This window comes from Archocentrus centrarchus, unplaced genomic scaffold (genome assembly GCF_007364275.1).
Source record: "Archocentrus centrarchus isolate MPI-CPG fArcCen1 unplaced genomic scaffold, fArcCen1 scaffold_89_ctg1, whole genome shotgun sequence".
Taxonomy (NCBI): Eukaryota; Metazoa; Chordata; class Actinopteri; order Cichliformes; family Cichlidae; genus Archocentrus; species Archocentrus centrarchus.
In genome coordinates this window covers 205,243-226,857 of record NW_022060298.1, presented here as the reverse complement: position 1 = coordinate 226,857, position 21,615 = coordinate 205,243, and the positions used below count along the sequence as shown (strand labels likewise).

Sequence of the window (21,615 nt, the reverse complement as noted above, 5' to 3'; positions counted from 1 at the left end):
CGCTATCCTGCCCTCCCCTCCCTCTCCAGTGCTGCACTTAATTTGCATAAAGTCACGAAGTGACGAGCTTGAACTATAACCCAGCTTTTACTCAAACCCTATTCACAACAAGATCCCAATATGAAAACAGGAATGTAGTAAAATAATTTTACTTAAATTTTAACCTTAACATTACTTATTACATTACTATTTAAACAAAATAAGGTTTACAGGAAAATAAATACTATATATATAACCTAACTTAACTTGGCTCCCACAGGTGTTGTGATTGTGGTGGGAGCTCCAGAGAGAAGGGGCCACTTGACTGAAGGCTAAAGCCCACGGGGGTCAGGCGAGCAGGAGGAATAATAAGATTAAGAGATGAGGAGAACCTCAGAGTCCATGAAGGAGAGATGATGTGCAGAAGATCAGAGACGTGTGAAGATTATGATTATGGAGAGATTTGAAAGCAAGAAGCAGAATCTTCAAAATAATGAGATATTTTACAGAAGGCAGTGAAGCTGAAGGACAGGAATCGTATGCTCTGTAGGAGGTTCTGCTGAGAACACGAGCTGCAGTATTTAGAACCAGCTGACATTAATAAAACAGCAGTAAATGAACACTTCACCTGTAAAGGTAAATTAAATATTCCTCACATAGAGATCAGGCTCTCAGATTTCCTCCTGCTGCTGCAGAGATGATCCAGAGGAACTCCTCCTTTATTCAGGCTTTCTGTGACTGACCTCAGATCAGATTTTCAGTTATTTTTAGTCACATTTCTTCAAATTTTCCACTTTTATTTTCAGAACTCTGAACATGAAACTCAGCTTTAAATTCAGGAAACTTCTGATCAGAAGCACACAGAGTGTTAAGATCTACACAAATTAGACAAACATTTCTACTGATCATGTTTCTTTACCTGCTCTTCTTCACCTGTCAGTCAGAAATCTGCTCCCTGAGTTCACTCTTCACGTCACATATAGAACATAAAGTCTTCTCTGTAGTTCCACTTTTTCCTTCACACTTTGGATCCAGAGGGAATCCCACCTACAGACCGCTCAGATTCCTGTTTCTCCTAAATCTACAGTCGATTTAGTCTAAAATATAAAGGGTGTAAAATGTAAATGCTTTTTCTTCAGTTCCCTTGAATTAGTCATTATACACACTTACACAAAATTAAACATTTATTCAAAGTTATGGAATATTATTAATAATATTAACATTAGCGTTTCAGCTGCTTCCCACACACCTGATCATTAACACCACCTTACTGAGATAATACGAGTGTTTTACAGCAGGACGCTCTGAAAGGTACAGGGCAGTGTTCAGGACTAAGATTAGGAAAGGCTAATCAGCATTTAACTTCGTCATCGTTTTTATCCTTTTAGGGAGTTTTTATTTATTTATCGTCAGTGGCGGTTTCTGATATGGGCGACATGGGCAGCCGCCCAGGGCGGCATTTCATCTAGGGCGGCATGACCGCCCCCCTCCCCCCAACGCATTGCGATCGCCGCAGCAACGCCTACCGCACTGCTCCACTTGTGGGATAATGGGCGCCCTCTGCTTGCTGTGTATTGCATGTAGCTTTCTGCCATGGTCTGACAGGTTGTAACAGAAGAAAAAGGGCAGGCGGGGGATTCTCTGTCTCGCTGTCACTGCTTCACTCGACCGTCACACACACAGCGCTGCCCCGCCCCCTTCTCCTCTCAGCCTGGGGTGCGAGTCGAGTGAAGCAGTGATGGCGTGAGAGTGAGACTGTCAGCCGGGTTCATTCATTCATGCCTGTACAGTTTGGGCCTGGTTACAGCCAACAGTAACCGCTGAATTATAAATAAAGGCGACTTTTGCTGGCAGTCTCTCGCCAAACCTTTCATCCTCACGGACACTGCCATATCAAGATTAACGCGAAGTGTATGTCCTAATATTGAAAAGTTTTGCGAGATCTCGCAAAAGTAACTCAGGATCTCGCAAAACTTTTGCGAGATATGCAAAACTGACTCTTTTTTTTTTTTTTTCCTCCCATGTTCCACAGAATGAATCTGTGCGTCTAATAAAATTAGATGCACACAACTGATAGAACACAAAGCCAATTTCATTTATAATACTGTAAATATGGTCATTAAATCACAGTATTTGTGTGAACCCGAATCCTGATAAAAAAAATAACACAAATACGAATCTAGACAGTTTGGACAAATGTTGGTGGATGGCGCAGTGTTGCCAGATTGGGCAGCTTGTGAACACATTGGGGTGGAATATTATATAGATATTTCTATATAATTATAAAATTATATAGATATATAATTTTACAATAAAAACTTCCTAAAAACCTACCAAATATGGTGAAAAGCAGCCAAAATTTTAACAAGTTACCCAAAGCTTGTATATTTAAATATATATCACACCTGGTGCTATTAACATGAGTTTCAGTGGAGGTTTTGTTGTGTTGGGCTGGCAACTGTCAGTCAGATCTGACAACCCTGGGGATGGGCGGTGGTGGTGGCGAATTGTGGCAGATGGAAAGGAAAAGGTCAAAGCCATCAGGTGCACAGTTTAGGAAAAAGAGAAAAGAAGAAGAGGAGAAACAAGCAAAGATAAAGGTAAGCAGAAGCTGTGTAATATTTCAGTTTCTTCCATGTTTTTTCAAATAAAAATTTAAAAGAAGGCCCTGTGACAGGCTGGCGACCTGTTCAGGGTGTACCCTGCCTCTCGCCCTATGACAGCTGGGATAGGCTCCAGCCCCCCCGCGACCCTGACCAGGATAAGCGGAAGCGAATGGATGGATGGATGGAAATTTAAAAGAAATTCTGAGTGTGCCTGTGATGGTGGGGGGACCTTCTGTTAAAGCCTGTCTGTCAGACCATGGCAGAAAGCTACATACACCACACAGCAGTCGCTCATTACCCCCCCAAGTGTAGTAGTGCGGCGATCGCTATTGTGTGTGTGTGTGTGTGGGGGGGGGGGGGGGGGGGGGGGGGCGCCGGCGGGGATGCTCGCCCAGGGCGCCAAACAGGCTAGGACCGCCACTGTTTATCGTCTTGTTTTCGCCATGAAAAAAAGGGTCGTTGACGAAAACTATAAGGAAAATATTTTGTCAACGACATTAACACTGGTTTACAGAGGCCAACAGAGTGAACACTTTATTAGCTTTAGCACCTGTAAGTTCAGCTTTGTAACTTTGAAAAGATTATGTGAAGTGAAGCTGCTCGGCTCCTTGTTTGCAGCAATAAAGGAGAGTTTTCAGAGTTGCTGCACACAAGCAGAAGCGTGTATGGTGTATGTACCATCTCCACAGCACAGCAGCTGCACACTGAGGAAGGCTGATTGTCTGAGGGAATTATTCAGAGCTGTTCACCACAGGAAAAATTAAAGAATTAGCAACACATATACAACAACTGAAACCTTTTTCTGACCCATTTTTCTCTCTGAGTGACCTTCCAGGAATTGTTGCTCTATTTTCCAGAGATCTGATTGGTCAGTAGGAGGCGATGTTGAACCCTCTCTCATCTTGAACATCACCTGCTCAGTGAGCTGTTTGTGTCTCACAGGAAGTGACCTTGTTTGTGCGTCATCTGCCTGTTTCCATGGAAGCAGCTTTAAAACTAACTGAACGACCTGATTGGTGGGGTATTTTGATGACATCAGGTTAGCCTCCACCTCATGTTGAGTGTGTAACTCTAATGAAGTGATGTGTTTGTGGTTGGTGTTAATCTGCTCCTAAACTTCACTGAGTGATGTTAAAAAGTCTTCAAAGGTCTTAAATGTGAGTTTGCTGAAGCTGCAGGAACCCTGCTTTGATCCTCAAACACATCAGGAGCAGCTGCTCCATCACAAACACCACAGAAGAAGAACAACACTGCATCAGGTTAAAGGTCAGCAGCTGTTTTTATTTGCATTAATATCACAGGGACAGTGCATGCTCATGGACATCAATGTAAAACACAGAAGATGGAAAGCTGCCAGATTGGAGCTGAACTGCTCATTTCCATCTGTAGTCCCTGGGCAGGTCACATGACTTTATCCAATATCCCAAAGACACACAGACACACAAGAACAGCCAGAGACACAAAGACAAATGGCAACAATCCATCATAGTGAGTTAAAGTGATCACAGGTCTGCTTTGTTGGAGATGAGCCTTCAAAGTGGAACATGTGACCACTGACGGTCACGCCCCTCTGATCATTTGATCATGTTGTGCTCCTCTTCCTCAGAGCATCCACCTGTGCTTCCTCTCCTCTCTCCTCCACCTGTTCCAGTGAGGGAACGTCCTCCATGATGGAAAGTGCTGAGAGTTTCCTCCAGAGAGAGACCTCTGTCACAGTTCAGAGGATCTATGGCAGCAGAGACCTTCATGGACACTAAAACACTCAAATACACAACAACATCACACTGACTCCACTCTAACATCGTCTGTGTAGATTCTCAGTCATCCAGGTCATAGTAGTCTCTGGAGCTTGAAAAAGGCGACTGGACTTCTTTTTGTTTCTTGAAGACGTTTCACCTCTCATCCGAAAGGCTTCTTCAGTTCTCAACCAAATGGTGGAGAGACCCAGGTATTTAAACCCCTGTGGGCGTAGTCCCCTGGAGGTGGTTATGACCCTCTATTGATCATGTGCGTGAACACATGTGCCCAGGTGTGAAGGGGGCGTGGGTCATATTTAATCAGTGGTTTCAGTTGAAACCAATTTAGGACTCCGCTCCATTGTTTCCTGTGGCCTATTGAGGTCACTGGAACAAAGGTGTGAATGGGGGTTGAGACGTCTGGGAAGGGAGCTCAGGACAGCACTGTAAGCGGGGGAAAGTTGGTGACGTAATCCACCTCCTCTGTTCAATGATGGTTGTTCACAGTGGACATAGATGGCTTCTTTCACTCCTCTTTCAAACCATCTGTTTTCCCTGTCCAAAATGTGAACATTGGCATCCTCAAAAGAGTGCCCTTTTTCCTTCAGATGCAGATGTACTGCTGAATCTTGTCCTGTCGAGGTGGCTCTTCTATGTTGTGCCATTCGTTTGTGAAGAGGCTGTTTGGTTTCACCAATGTAGAGGTCCGAGCACTCTTCACTGCACTGAACAGCATACACTACATCGCTGATCTTGGAAGCCTCAACATTGAAGTTTACCGGAAGCCCACACACACAGACCAGTATCTCCTCTTTGACTCCCACCACCCTCTGGAACACAATCTTGGGGTGATCAGGACCCTACAACACCGTGCGGAAAGTGTTCCCTCTAAGGCAGAAGGGAAGCATAAGGAACACACACACATTGAGAAAGCCCTCAAAACATGCGGTTACCCCAACTGGGCCTTCATCAAATCAGCTAAGATGCACAGGAATGAAGGCCAAACACAAACTACAGAGAATAGGAAGGACAAGAGGAACAACATTGTCATCCCATATGTGTCAGCCTTGTCAGAGAAACTCAGAAGAATTTTCTCCAAGCATGACATCTCAGTATACTTCAAACCAAGTCACACCCTAAGACAAAAACTGGTTCATCCCAAGGACAAACCCGCCAAACACAAGATCAGCGATGTAGTGTATGCTGTTCAGTGCAGTGAAGAGTGCTCGGACCTCTACATTGGTGAAACCAAACAGCCTCTTCACAAACGAATGGCACAACATAGAAGAGCCACCTCGACAGGACAAGATTCAGCAGTACATCTGCATCTGAAGGAAAAAGGGCACTCTTTTGAGGATGCCAATGTTCACATTTTGGACAGGGAAAACAGATGGTTTGAAAGAGGAGTGAAAGAAGCCATCTATGTCCACTGTGAACAACCATCATTGAACAGAGGAGGTGGATTACGTCACCAACTTTCCCCCGCTTACAGTGCTGTCCTGAGCTCCCTTCCCAGACGTCTCAACCCCCATTCACACCTTTGTTCCAGTGACCTCAATAGGCCACAGGAAACAATGGAGCGGAGTCCTAAATTGGTTTCAACTGAAACCACTGATTAAATATGACCCACGCCCCCTTCACACCTGGGCACATGTGTTCACGCACATGATCAATAGAGGGTCATAACCACCTCCAGGGGACTACGCCCACAGGGGTTTAAATACCTGGGTCTCTCCACCATTTGGTTGAGAACTGAAGAAGCCTTTCGGATGAGAGGTGAAACGTCTTCAAGAAACAAAAAGAAGTCCAGTCGCCTTTTTCAAGCTCCAGAGACCACTCTAACATCACTGATCAATAATCAAAGAACAAACAGATCAAGCTGATTGATCAGCCATCAGAGGAGTCGGATCAATGGAGCTGCTTCTGTTCCCGATGATCCCTGTTTGATCCTGGGCCTGAGCTCTCCCTGCAGAGGAGACACAAGACAGTCAGAGACACACGCACACACACACACACACACACACACACACACACACACACACACACACACACACACACACACACACACACACACACCTTTGACTTTGAGCTGCACTCTTTTCCTTCTAAGCAACCCGTTCCTCCAGACGTCACATCTGTATCTCCCACTGTCTCTCTCTGTGGGCTGTTTCAGGGTCAGACTGAGGTCTCCAGTTTTCAGCAGGTCTTCATTCACCTTCGTTCGGTGTCTGTAATCCTGGTGCTGTTCTTCAGGCTGGTCAGAGCTGTTCTGATACAGGTGGATCAACATTATTGGTTGGGGTTCATCACGCCACCACACCATTCTAACGTCTTCAGGTAGGTTTTGTGTGGTTTTGAAGGGCAGCTGGACAGGCTCCACCCCCTCCTCTACCTCCAGCTGATAGACTGAGAGGACAAAAAACACAACATGAGCTGTACAAAATCTGAGTGGTGTTCACAGAGCAGCGTCATATGACTCTTGTTGCACAGAATGAACCAATGGAGTGGCGCCTCCTTCAGTCAGAAACAGCTCATGGAGATTAATAATGATTCCAGCAAACACAACAGTGGAGCTGCAAATATTTATGGAGTTCCACAGGGTTCTGTGCTAGGACCAATTTTATTTACATTATACATGCTTCCCTTAGGCAGTATTATGAGAAAGCATTGCATCAATTTTTATGCAGATGATACTCAGCTTTACCTATCAATGAAACCAGATGACGCACATCAATTAGTTAAACTGCAGGAATGTCTTAAAGACATTAAGGCCTGGATGACCTCTAATTTCCTGCTTCTAAATTCAGATCAAACTGAAATTCTTGTTCTCGGCCCCACAAATCTTAGAAACATGGTGTCAAACCAGATACTTACTCTGGATGGCGTTACTTTGGCCTGCAGTAACACTGTGAGAAATCTTGGAGTCATTTTTGACCAGGATATGTCCTTCAATGCACATATTAAACAAATATGTAGGACTGCTTTTTTTGCATTTGTGCAATATTTCTAAAATTAGAAACATCCTTTCTCAGAGTGATGCTGAAAAGCTAATTCATGCATTTATTACTTCTAGGCTGGACTATTGTAATTCGTTATTATCAGGCTGTCCTAAAAGCTCCCTGAAAAGCTGACAGGGACTAGAAAGAGAGAGCAGATTTCTCCCATATTGGCTTCTCTTAATTGGCTCCCTGTTAAATCTAGAATAGAATTTAAAATCCTTCTCCTCACCTACAAGTTCTTGAATAATCAGGCCCCATCTTATCTCAAAGACCTCATAGTACCATGTCACCCCAACAGAGCACTTCACTCTCAGACTGCTGGCTTACTTGTGGTTCCTTGGATACTTAAGAGTAGAATGGGAGGCAGAGCCTTCAGCTTTCAGGCCCCTCTTCTGTGGAACCAGCTCCCAGCTTGGATTCAGGAGACAGACACCCTCTCTTTTTTTAAGATTAGGCTTAAAACTTTCCTCTTTGATCAAGCTTATAGTTAGGGCTGGATCAGGTGACCCTGAACCAGCCCTTAGTTATGCTGCTATAGGCCTAGGCTCAAACAGGATCAACTCAAAACAAAAATATGAACGTTAATGAGTTCTGACCTTTAACCCTTATCTACAGCACTGACCTTTCACTTTCAGCTGCACTTGTTTCTTCATCAGTATGTTTCCTTTGCTGCTGTAGATGGTGCAGGTGTAGTAGGAGTTGTCTCCATCTGTGGGGTATTTCAGGGTCAGACTGAGGTCTCTTGTTTTCAGCAGGTCTTCATTCGTCTTCGTTCGGTCTCCGTAAAACTGGTCCTGTTCATCAGCCTGGTCAGAGCCGTTCTGATACACGTGGACTTTCATGTATGAACCAATCTTCCACTCCACTTTAGCATCTTCAGGCAGGTGTTCTGTGGTTTTGAAGGGCAGCTGGACAGACTCCACCCCTGATTCCGCTGCTACTTTGGGGACTGAGAGGACAACAAAGCACAGCGTGAGTTTGGATGGAGACATTTGTGTTGAGTCTGAGTGTTTCTGTCACACTCACTTCATCACAGCTCAAACTGGGATCAGTATCAGTTCCTGTTGGAGCCACTGATGCTGCTGGACTAACAGACTTTGGACACATCAGGTTCTTGACTCACAAGGCCATTTTCCCCAAAGGAACTTCAGGAAACCTGTTTAATATGTGTTAATGCTACAGGAACTATGAGAAACTGTTTAACCCATCAAAGCCGAACGTGTTATCGGGCACACAGTGACAGGACCTCTGGCAGCAATCACCATAATAACCTTATCCTATTATATATTCAGAAAACATTTGAAATTTTCCGATAGGACTAACCGTTACGTAATTACAGTAATTCAAAATGTGTTTGATCAGATGTCTCAGTGTTAACCATCTGTTCCTGGCAGGTAAGGTCACAGGTGGATCAGCTGCAATCACTCGGTGTTATAGGGTTATGCATGTTCCCACCATGGGAACTTTTTAATGTGTGTTTTTATTTTTAAGATTAGGCTTAAAACTTTCCTTTACACAACTTCATACAATGCAAACATTGCTCTTTTGCTTAAGCCATGATAATGACCCTGCTTCTTACCACCCAATTTTGATGCTCAATTTGGACTTGAAAATCTTGGAGACTATTTTGTTTCTTGGGTACGGCTTGCATATCTGGATCCAGTCACTTCAATAATCACTAATCAGGATAAGTCACATTCACTTCGCCTTGGGAGGGTCACCCATCAGGAATGTCCCTCATCCCCATTACTATTTGCTATAGCCATTGGCAATTAACATAAAAGAATATGCACTGATTAAACCAATAACAATTGTGGGAATAAACCACAAGATATCTCTATACGCTGATGATATTGCAATTTTTTTGTCAGAGCCGGAGCAATCTGTCCCATGTGTTCTTGAAAAAATAAACAGCTTTGGTAAGATATCAGGGTAGACTACAAAAAAAAAAAAAACACTGGCAAAAAAGTGATCTTGTATCTCTTAATGTGGAATTGGATCCAGTTTTTGTGTCCTCCACTCAGTTTAATACATCACCAAAAATGATTAATCATTTGGGTATTAAGGTCAGTAACATTTCCATGGTGCACTAAGTTTTTCTTTTCATTCACCTTTTTTACTCTGTTTATACCCCACTCTGCACTTAATCATTACCTATAGTTACTATTAATCTCTGTCTCTCTTCCACAGTGTGTCTTTTGTCCTGTCTCTCTCCCCCATCACAGCAGATGACTGCCCCTCCCTGAGCCTGGTTCTGCTGGAGGTTTCTTCCTGTTAAAAGGGAGTTTTTCCAAGTGAATGCTCATAAGGGGTCCACTGACTGTTGGGTTTTCTCTGTATTATTGTAGGGTCTTCATCTTACTATATATAATATAAAGAGCCTTGAGGTGACTCTTGTTGTGATTTGGTGCTAAATAAAAATTGAATTCAGTTTAATTGAATGTTCTTGACTGGTTCACTAACAGCCAATGAAAACTCATGTACAGACAGTCTGCTGCTCTGTGGGGTTAGCTAGTAAACTGCACGCTACTTTCAGTGCACAGCAACAAACTATTTGAACTGGTCCAACTTTAGACCATCAGCCTGAATCAGTGAATGAAGTGAAACAGAGAACTAAGGATGGAGCTCTCAGAGGAAGAGAGCAGCAAACTGAGGATGAGTTTGTGAACATGAGGATGAAGAACAGTGAGACTGTGTGCAGCGCTCTGTGATCTGAAGGACATCAGGCTGACACAGAATTATTTTCACACTGAAAATAAATTCAGAAAATACAAAACAGAAAAAAGCTGCTTCAAAATAACTGAGTATTCTAGTTGTTACAGTTTTACATGTTTGAAATAAAATGTGCCAATTAGATCAGGACAGGTGACCCTGATTAATATACTGAAGCACTGAAGAAGATAAATTAAATTGAACTGAATCACTTTGTAAATTGTTCCTTGTTTGTACCTTTGACTCTGATCACACTGACTGAATCACCATCGTAATGACCTCTGATCTGTATCTGCAGCACTGACCTCTGACAGTGAGCAGCACTTCTTTCTTCATCAGGATCTTTTCCGTCTTGTTGTAGATGGTGCAGGTGTAGGTGTTTGTGTCTTCATCTGTGGGGTACTTCAGGGTCAGACTGAGGTCTCCAGGTTTCAACAGGTTTCTCTCCATCTTTGTTCGATCTTTGTATTCCTGGTCCTGTTCTTCAGGCCGGTCAGAGCTGCTCTGATACACGTGGACCTTCCTGTCTGAACTGTCCTTCCACTCCACTTTAGCTTCTTTGGACAACCAAATGATGGTTTTGCAGGGCAGCTGGACAGACTCCACCCCTGAGTCCACCTCCACCTTGTAAACTGAGAGAACAACAAAACACAACACAATGACATCAGCAGGAGTTCTGATGGTCACATGACCTCCCTGTCCCCTCCTCCTAGTCTCAGATTGTGTGTCAGTTTGTTCCTGATGTGTTCCTGACTCGTTCTTTGGTAACTAGTCACAGCGTCCTGTAAAGAGCTGCAGACATGTTGATGAAGAGCAGAAGAACAGACACACTGAGCCTCCACAGTCGGCCACGTCTCACACACATCAGCACAGGAACCATGAAGATCTCATGTGTCTGCTCTGAACATCTGAAGCTCTCCACCACATGACTGAGCACAACTCAAGGAGGAACATTTACTGAAGCTGCTGCAACACTTCCTGTCAGCACATGTTTCCATGGCAGCCTGCTGTTTACCACCACAGAAGAAGAACAGCTGTTATGTTTGGGTCCTCCCTGAGTTCCTCCCCTTTCCTGTTCTCTCACTGTCCTGATTGGACTGCTACCCCAGCTCCAATCAAGCTGCATCACCAATTACAGCTGAGCAGTTTGTCAGAGCCACTTTAATTTGTTCATCATAGGTTAGAATATGATTTCATTTTTTTACTGAAATAAAAATGAGAAGATCAGAGTCGGTTTGGTTCTGTTTGGTTCACTGGCTGTTTGTTGCTCCTCTTTTGTGTTATTTTCTTACATTGGTAGCACTGTTTTTAAAAAATATATATAATTTGCCTTCATCTGTTTTCACTTGGTCATTAATGTTTCCCCCTCGACAGGAATCTTCTGAACTATACTCTCACCTCCTCCCACCTACAGTACCCATAATGCATGTTAACCTGAATTACGGGTAGTGTAGTAGGAGAGACTCACCTGACATGAGATACTGACGAAAAAAAAATAAAAGACCTCCAAGAGCCAGGAGAACCAGGAGAACCAGGACAACTTTGACCCAGGATGGAAATGGTTCTGTGGAGAAACATTAAAAAACATGACTCTGATGCTGCTCTGCAGCATTGACCTCTGACCTGTAATCACTGCACTGACCTTTGACCTGCAGCACTACTTTCTGTCTCAGGATGTCTTTGTCCCTGTAGATGGTGCAGATGTATCCTCCTGTGTCTCTCTGTGTGGGGTAATTCAGGGTCAGACTAAGGTCTCCAGTTCTCAGCAGGTCTTCATTCATCTTTGTGCGGTCGCAGTAACGGCAGTGCTGATTTTCAGGGTTGTCACTTCTATTAGAATACAGATGGACCATCATGAGTGCTCGGTCAGAGCGAGTCCACTCCACCCTGGTGTCCTCGGGCAGGTCAGGTGTTGTTTTGCAGGGCAGGATGACAGACTCTGAGCCTTCCTCCACCTTCACCTCCACCTGCTGGTCTGAGAGGACAATAAACCACAACATGAGCTGTAGAAGCAGCAGCAGTCACACTGATGGGAATCAGAGCAGTGATCAGAGCTGGCTCAAGTGTTGAAGGGGCCCCAAGCAAAATTTGATTTGGGGCCCCTTCATTCCACTTCCTTGAGATAAGATGGGGACTGATTATTCAAGACCTTGTAGGTGAGGAGAAGGATTTTAAATTCTATTCTAGATTTAACAGGGAGCCAATGAAGAGAAGCCAATATGGGAGAAATCTGCTCACTAGAAGTAATAATTGCATGAATTACCGTATTTTTCGGACTATACGTCGCTCCGGAATATAGGTCGCACCAGCCAAAAAATGCATAATAAAGAAGAAAAAAACATATATAGGTCGCACTGGACTATAAGTCACACTTTTTTCCGAGACCCAGAGCAGAAATTCCATGGATTAAAGAACAGGACGAACACGGTTACGCCTACGTTATGCTAACGTAACACATTCAGCTACATGACGCACAACGAACACGTGTTCGGTATGTTAACGTAACATTAAGTTATTCAGATAACCATAGCATAAAGAACATACTAACAAGTTAACCAAACCATCAATCCATTGAATTCTTCATCCTCGGTGTCACTTCTAAACAATTCCGTACACTCCGTAGACGAAGCGCCGCTTCCTCTTCTGTGTCGCGTTAGTCAGACTCGTCGTCAGCTGCAGTTCCAATTATTCCAGCCTTTCTGAATCCCAACAGGATGGTTTGTCACTGAAGCCCATGTTTTCTTGATTTATCCAATGACTTCCAGGAAAGTTGGGTGGCGCATTCTCCCAGTTGCCGTTAAGCTGTGCTCTCCGTCCATCATCCACTGCGCCCTCAGATTACGCAAGACTGCCTTAAAGCTCCGGTTCACGGAGATGTCAAGTGGCTGGAGTATTTTGGTTCATGTGTTATAAATGTCACATATACGTCGCTCCGGAGTATAGGTCGCACCCCCAGCCAAACTATGAAAAAAAGTGTGGCTTATACTCCGGAAAATACGGTAGCTTTTCAGCATCACTCTGAGAAAGGATGTTTCTAATTTTAGAAATATTGCACAAATGCAAAGAAAAAAGCGGTCCTACATATTTGTTTAATATGTGCATTGAAGGACATATCATGGTCAAAAATGACTCCAAGATTTCTCACAGTGTTACTGAAGGCCAAAGTAATGCCATCCAGAGTAAATATCTGGTTAGACACCATGTTTCTAAGATTTGTGGGGCCGAGCACAAGAACTTCGTTTGATCTGAATTTAGAAGCAGGAAATTAGAGGTCATCCAGGCCTTAATGTCTTTTTAGACATTCCTGCAGTTTAACTAATTGATGTGTGTCATCTGGCTTCATTGATAGGTAAAGCTGAGTATCAGTATGAGACACATTGTAAAACTATGTCATGTCCATAATACTGAGGAGGGTGGGACAAGTATGAATGTAATCTAGAGAGCATCAGCTTTTTATGAAATATGTGATTTAGGGTGTTTGACCTGCTCTTGGACATGTTGGGCTGTTTTCATCGAAAAAATGTTTATTTTTTGCATAACTATGCAAATGCACCTAATTACAAGTGCTGTAAGAAGTGCAGAAAATATGTTATTATGCTGCTATAAGATCATAATGGGTAACTAGACACAAGAGTACAACTTAAACTACAGCACAAGGAACAGAGAGCGGGAGTAAATCCACCTAATGGGAGGATAAACCAGAACCAATAAAACACCAAACAGAACCAGGAATACAGGAAACCTGAGAACTGAAACAGGATTCAGTAAAAGTGAACAGCAGCCAAGAACAGAACTCAACACTGAACTAAGAAGTCTGAGGACAGAAACAATGAAACCAACCAGGAATTACCAGAAAAAGACACAAATTCAAAACTGCAAAAACATCAAACAGTAACATTACAAATGGAAAAATCAAAGTGCTAAAACTAAACATGCTGGATCATAAACCCAGGACCATGATGATAAGATCCAAGCAAAACATATATTAACTAGAATCACACTGAGGACGCTGACACAGACTGACAGGTCCTGTTTTTTCATAGAGACATAAATACCATACCTAGCCAGCTTGCAACTATGTTTGGAGTTAGTTACAAAAATAAAAACAGTATTGTAATTACTCATGTAAACATAACTTTCTTCTCTCTTTCCTCTGCCTCAGAGGGATCCATCCTTTCTGTCACATTTCGGTTTTGTAGCTTCATCCACAAATGAACGTGACTGATGGAGCATCGGGTCACAACTGCTGATCGATACCTGCCCAAACTACCTGAACGCACGCTGATACAGGAAGTCAGTGTAGCCTACTCATTAAATTATTGTTGTTACAACTGTACAAATCTGGACAGTGGACACTGGCATGTGTAAAAAAAAAATAAAAAGTTTCATGCACTGTTGGCAGCTTCTCAGTAGTAGTAAGTCGCTAGAAGTTGCTGTATGATGTCATTACCTAATTTGCATAAGTGGTCATTTTGCATGTAGTTGCAATTGAGGCTGTAGGAAAAACATCTTTGGAGAGACAAAAAAGTGAAGAAGAAAACACCCTAAATATGTTTAGAACTACTAGGGCTGGACGATATGAACCAAAAATAATATCTTGGTTTTTTTTTTTACCTGGATGGCAACATAAGATATATTTCTCTATACTTTTTCTTCCCAAAGGTATAAATAAAAAGGCCCTTCAGAGTCAAAGCTACATGTCCCAAATGTCACACAGACACTTTTATTAATGTTCAGGAGAAATTGCTCAAAAATCACCTATTAGCATATTTAAATAATAATGCCCCTCAAATAAATTCATGTTCTTTTTCCTTCATAACAAAAGACTCACAGCTGTGCTATTAAAATATAAACTGAAAAGATACAGAGCCAGTATGCAGTGAAGCAGACTTCACCAAAGTGTTTCCTCCTGTGTGTACTCCTGTAAATCTTCTGATATTCAGGTCATGTGACTTACAGTACAAACCAACAGCTAGGAATGCTTTGGGGTCCGGGCGATGCCAAAGTGTACAAAGGCTGTAATGTACACAGAACACGGTGACAGTGGAGGATTTCAGGTTTCCAAAACTCTCCAAAAGTTGCCGACGTCACTGGGAAAAGTCCCTAAATTTGTTGCTAGTGGATTTTTAGAAAAAAAAGTCACTAGGAAGTCTGAAAAGCCTCTAAAATTTAGCGAAAATGTCGTTAAGTTGGCAACATTGGTTTCATGATAAATGTGGGTGAGCTTGGGAGCCCCCTGGTGGTCAGGGGGCTCTATGCAGCTGCATATGTCACTTATACCTGGGGCCAGCTCTGCCAGTGACACACACTGAGGTCTGAGTATCTACATACTAAATGTATTCACTGCAGGAGGGAATAAACAAGTTCTCATCAGAGAGAAACCATCATGCTGAAGGACTAAAAGAAATGATCAGATGAAGGATGAAGGATGATCAGCACCCTCTAAACTGATGGGGATAACAACATGTGGACATCTATGAAAGGGTACTTTTGATTTAATCAGGTTTGTCACCATGTTGAGGAAATACAGCCTTTCATTTGACCTCTGACCTTTGTGTGCAGTACTGACTTTGACCTGTAACTACAGCAGGGGTTGGTGTTTGTTGCTGACCTTTGACCTGCAGCTGTATGTCTGTCAGACTCCGTTCTTCTCTTCCATCACTGATGGAGCAGGTGTAGCTGCCGCTGTCAGTCAGTTGTGGGTTCCTCAGAGTGAGGCTTAAGTCTCCAGAGTCCAGAGCATCAGACCTCACTGATGTGCGTCCGCTGTAACGCTGGTTTTGTCCTCTAAGATCATCTCCTCCTTCTCGGAGCAGGTGGACAGATTTGGGATCCAGATCACTGCGAGTCCACATCACTGCAGGATCGTCCTCAGGTGGAAACCCTGAGTACTGACAGGGCAGCTGGATGGACTTTTCTCCTGCATACACCTCCACCAGCACAGCCAGGGCATGCTGGGAAACTGTGAGGACACACAAACAGAAACACAAATGAACTTTATCTGCAGGGAGCAGGTTTATGTTCAGTAATAAAAACATAAAAACTCGATCAGTCATTTTACTATGCGCGCACACACACACACACGCGCACACGCACGCGTGCACAGGCACACACACACGTGCACACACCTTACGATGGCTATTACTCGTGTATCTCCGAGGTTATAGCAGACCTGAAAGAATGTTATTAAATGTAATATTCCTAAAGAGTTACATTCATGATGCTTCATTGGGAATCTTTCTGGGAAAAATCCGGTCTCATTAGGAGAGATAGCATCCATCTCACTTTGGGTGGAGCAGCTGTCACTTCAACAAATATGGCTGAAGTTATTATTCTTATTCTCTGAACAGTTATCAACAATATGTAAGAGATTTTTTTCAATTACATACAACTTTGGCCATTTTATTCACAAAAAAAAAAAGGTTCTATCTACAAAATCAAGCTTTAACTTAGTATTATAAGGTCCTATTTGTGAACCAATAGGCACTTGAAATGTTCACAAGAGAGCCAATCAGGTTGCTTCTTTTTTGTAATGTTGGTGCCGGGCACAATGTCAAGCAGAGGAGCAGAGATGTAAGAAACAATATCTTTGCCAATATTGAGAATAGTCAAAGGTTGTAATATGTTACCTCATGTATAAAATATTATTGACTGAAGAATGACTTTAGATTTTAATATATTCTATGACGTAGCAGTGCTACCATGTGGGTGAGCTCTGTCTATTTTTATTTCTGTAATCAATCTCCAGAAGAGCAACTAAAAAGAAAAACACCAGAAAAGGGACGGCAAAGAAATTGTTACATTTTTCCTGAATAAATACAACAGAAACAAAGACTCATTGTCAGTGATGTTTTTATAGCCGAATTATTTTGATTAAAGATCCAAGTCTGAAAATCTACTTTTTAAGTGGGATGAGTTTTTATTTGGATTTCTGTACTCAGTGGACATGGACTCAGAGTCTAAATGTTTATTCAGTATTTTAAAGAATGGAAAGAATGACTTCTTCAGGTAGACTGCAGCTTGTAAAATTTAAAAAGATCTGGGCTAAATGGGGAAAAAACATTGTGGCAAAATATCCAGAATTTGACACTACAAATTTTATTGAAATTTGAGTTTATATGTCAAAGTATACCTCTCTTAAATTTTTATCAAATGTTTATTTTATTTCACTTTTATATTTTACATTTTATTTTTAATTGTTGGTTTTCATATAATTCTATGTTGTTCTGTTAAGAAAACTTGGGAAAAATAAAGGCTGGAGAAACAAAAAGTCTAACAACATTAGTTTAATGAAATGTTTGATTTCTTTTTTTGATTGTACAATTTTAAAATTGTGTAACCGTGGCGTGGTGGTTAGCACTGCTGCCTCACAGCTAGATTGACATGTAGGTCTGGGTTTGATTCCACCTTGGCCTTAACCTCTCTATGTGTGGAGTTTGTATGTTCTCCCTGTGTCTGCGTGGGTTTTCTCTGTGAACACTGGTTTCCTCCCACAATCCAAAGACATGCAGTCACTGGGGTTAGGTTAACTGGTCAGTCTAAATTGCCTATAGGTGTGAATGAGAGTGTCAGTGGTTATCTGTGTTTGCCCTGCGACAGGCTGGCAACCTGTACAGGTGTACCCTGCCTCTTGCCCTATGACAGCTTTTCATTCCTTGAAAATCAGCAGTAGTTTTCACATTTTGCAGATAGAACCTTATAATTCCAAACAAAAAACGGGTTTTTAGAATAATAAGGTTCTATCTGCATTTTACTTGTTCAAAAAAATAACCCTTTGCACGTTTCATAGGATTTCGATATTACTGATTTAGGATACATATAGGGTGTGTTTCATAATCATGTGTGAACAAGATTTATTCCACGTGTAATTTTTGCAATACAGAGTACAAAATCTTTAAAGCTTAATATCTCAAAACTGGTCAGAACGCAGATAGAACCTTATAATTCTAAGGGGACGATATATATATATATATATATATATATATATATATATATATATATATATATATATATATATATATATCAGTGACGTGCGGTGAGGGTCGTGACTGGTGAGGCACTGACGTCATCACATCAGATTTACAAACATATAGCTTATTCACCATTTGATTGGCAACAGTTGTTTTGTTTAACATTAACATAGTCTGAAGCAAACCTTTTAGCTCCGGTGTTGGTCTTCCTTTAATTATTATCTTCTGCTTCGATTGAAAGTCCAGTTTAGAAAATTCTTTCAGTTGAGTTATGTAATCTTCCATGTTGAACATAAGGCCAAGCAACAGGAAAAACTAACTGGCCTTGCTAACTGTTTATGGTAGCTTGCCGCCGAGGAGTCGTAGAGTCCCTGGGATCACCAGCGCCCCCTACCATGAGGCACGAGAACTGCGTGCCTCACCTAGTGTCTCTTCGCAGCAGTTTCATGATCGCTCAACACAAGAATGCATTACACACATACAGTTGTTAATGAAAAAAACAACAAAAAAAACTGTGCATTATATACACCAGCTAAAATATAGAAATTTAGTTCATATAGTAAAAGTGTTAGAACATTTTAATAGCCACATGCAAAGGGAAAGTAATCCGGTCTCACTGCATAGCATGCCAGCACAGTTAGTAGTCATTGGCAATGACTATACTGAGCCGCACCACGGATTGCGCAATCCGTGGTGCGGCTCGCCGGGCTGGTGCCTCACCGTTCGTCTCTTAGTATTTGACCGGCAAATGCGAAAATTCAGCGATTTTGAAAAAACTAATCTAAAAATGGTGTAGTTAAATGGAAAAGAACTTTAAAATACAAATCACTGAATGAATATAACCATTTAATTTATTTTTTAATTTTATATTTCCACGATGACAGGTGAGGCCGTGCCTCACCTGCCTCCCCTGACTGCACGTCACTGATATATATATATATATATATATATATATTATGGAATGCCATTTAGGAAATTATATATATATAAAAATAAGAGTCTGAATATATTGAATGAAAGTCTGAATATATGGAATGAAAGTCAGAATATATAAAATGAAAGTCTGAATATATTGAATGATGTCTGAATATATTGAATGAAAGTCTGAATATATGGAATGATGTCTGAATATATTTAATGAAACTTGAATATATTGAATGAAAGTCTGAATATATTGAATGAAAGTCTGAATATATTGAATGAAAGTCAGAATATATAAAATGAAAGTCTGAATATATTGAATGATGTCTGAATATATTGAATGAAAGTCTGAATATATGGAATGATGTCTGAATATATTTAATGAAAGTCTGAATATATGGAATGATGTCTGAATATATTTAATGAAACTTGAATATATTGAATGAAAGTCTGAATATATTGAATGATGTCTGAATATATTGAATGAAAGTCTGAATATATTGAATGAAAGTCTGAATATATTGAATGAAAGCTGTGGTCACGGAAGCGCCATCTAGTGTTTTCGTTACGTAAAGCGCATAATATCGCTACAAGAAGCGGCACTATGAGTCAATCTGCAGTTCATCTTCACTGTTTCATCGTGGAAGACCAAATGCAGCGAACCTCTCAGGTCAGACAGCTCCTGCATGCAAGCTAACATTACGCAGAACATGCACAGGCACCCTCCACAACAACCGGCCCTGTCTAGAATCGGAGATGTGGATGTGGAAGGCATGTTCTGCTTATTGTTAGCTTGATACGCAGGAGCTGTCTGACCTGAGAGATTCACTGAATAAAACTCTTCATCAGTAGTATGATTAGGAACACTGCTGCTAGCATTATGTTGGCCAGTTCATGCATTTGCCAGGGTGTTAATTAGCTACTCATTATTTAGGATTTCTGCCACTAAATTCCCTGCAGATTGACTCATAGTGCCATTTCTTGTAGCGACATTATCTGCTTTACGTAACGAAAACACTAGATGGCGCAAGAGCTTCCGTGACGTCAGTTTTCATTCAATATATTCAGAATTTCATTCAATATATTCAGACTTTCATTTTATATATTCAGACTTTCATTCAATATATTCAGACTTTCATTCAATATATTCAAGTTTCGTTCCATATATTCAGACTTTCATTCAATATATTCAGACTTTCATTTTATATATTCAGACTTTCATTCAATATATTCAGACTTTCATTTTATATATTCAGACTTTCATTCAATATATTCAGACATCATTCCATATATTCAGACTTTCATTCAATATATTCAGACTTTCATTTTATATATTCAGACTTTCATTCAATATATTCAGACTTTCATTCAATATATTCAAGTTTCGTTCCATATATTCAGACTTTCATTCAATATATTCAAGTTTCGTTCCATATATTCAGACTTTCATTCAATATATTCAAGTTTCGTTCCATATATTCAGACTTTCATTCAATATATTCAGACTTTCATTTTATATATTCAGACTTTTATTTTTATATATATATAATAATTTCCTAAATGGCATTCCATAATATATATATATATATATATATATATATATATATATATATATATATATATATATATATATATATATATATATATATATATATATATATATATAAAAACAGCGAGATTAGTGACTTATTGTGTTTACAAAAAATTATAACTACAGATGAAGTATTCACGATGCTTATTTCCTGGTTCGTTGCCGCAGTTGTTGTGGGTCACCGGTGCTGTTTATCGTGGATAAACGCAGAGCCGGTTCTGAGCTTCTAAACGCATTTGGTGGAGCGCCGGTCGGAGATCAGAGGCTGAATCAGCTCGGCTCAGACTCGGACCGCAGCGCCGTCATCCGGTGAATTCACACCGAAACTACTTCAGCTCTGCCAGGGCGGGAAGATCCGATCTTTGCCTGCAGCTTGGTAGTCCGGGTCCTGGTCTGTTTCAGAGCCTCCCTCGTGTGTTTACAGTTAAAGCCACGCAGCATTGGTATTTTCCGCCGCTGCGTGAATGATTTCAGAGGAGCGAGCTGCGCCTCAGCCTGACGCTCCGCCCTCAGAGGACTGAGACTGCGGAGCTGCTGCAGGTGAAGTAAACAGGTTCACACGGAGCTTCTTACCTTTCAGGAGGAGCAGGAACACCGCCAACATCTTCATCCTGTTTTAAAGGGCTGAAACCGCCACAAAGTCCCAGTAAATCATCCGCTGACCGAACGAACGCACACCTGGATACACCTGCAGCTCCAAACCACACCTTACGCTCTTTGACGCACAAAGGAAAGTTTACTTTCGTTTTGACAGACGGTGATCAGTGATTCTAACAAATGTGTGTGAAGGGGCAGATTTAAAAATATTTTATGTCTTTATTAGTCCTGATTGTTATTCTCTCACTGATCAATTCAAACACTGCAGTGAAAAATAGCCGGAAATACACAAGAAGACTTGCCAGGACTGAACAGGTTAATCACAGTTACTGTGGGCTGCGTGGACCCGACCTGTAGTCATGTTTCTCCAGAGGTGCAGGTCAGGTGACCTCGTAGGATCAGAGCGGTTTGTGTGATTCTCAGGTGCACTTTGATGTTGGTGGTTTTTCCCCTTGAGAAGTTCTCCACAACTGCTAGAGCAGAAATAATGATTTCATATCCACA

The 21,615-nt window shown here is 41.5% G+C and overlaps 1 protein-coding gene across 1 annotated transcript; it reads right to left on the bottom strand.

Moving 5' to 3' along the window:
* Positions 1-6,215: 6,215 nt before the first annotated feature.
* On the bottom strand, positions 6,216-21,220 carry LOC115777961 (uncharacterized). Its single transcript, XM_030725987.1, has 8 exons — positions 21,088-21,220; positions 15,644-15,994; positions 11,675-12,007; positions 11,506-11,596; positions 8,395-8,402; positions 7,943-8,269; positions 6,537-6,727; positions 6,216-6,287 (listed from the first exon to the last, which is right to left on the bottom strand). Exons 1-8 carry the CDS (start codon positions 21,122-21,124, stop codon positions 6,216-6,218), a joined length of 1,410 nt encoding a protein of 469 aa, XP_030581847.1. The 5' UTR covers positions 21,125-21,220.
* Between the last annotated feature and the right edge of the window lie 395 nt (positions 21,221-21,615).

What these genes read in the sequence shown, in the direction of transcription:
- LOC115777961 (XM_030725987.1), bottom strand. Translation starts at nt 21,124, where the DNA reads ATGAAGATGTTGGCGGTGTTCCTGCTCCTCCTGAAAG. An exon ending in AGTAGTGCTGCAGGTCAAAG is followed by an intron (nt 11,597 to 11,674) that starts GTCAGTGCAGTG and finishes GTTTCTCCACAG; the next exon opens with AACCATTTCCATCCTGGGTC. An exon ending in ATTACAGACACCGAACGAAG is followed by an intron (nt 6,288 to 6,536) that starts GTGAATGAAGAC and finishes TCTCCTCTGCAG; the next exon opens with GGAGAGCTCAGGCCCAGGAT.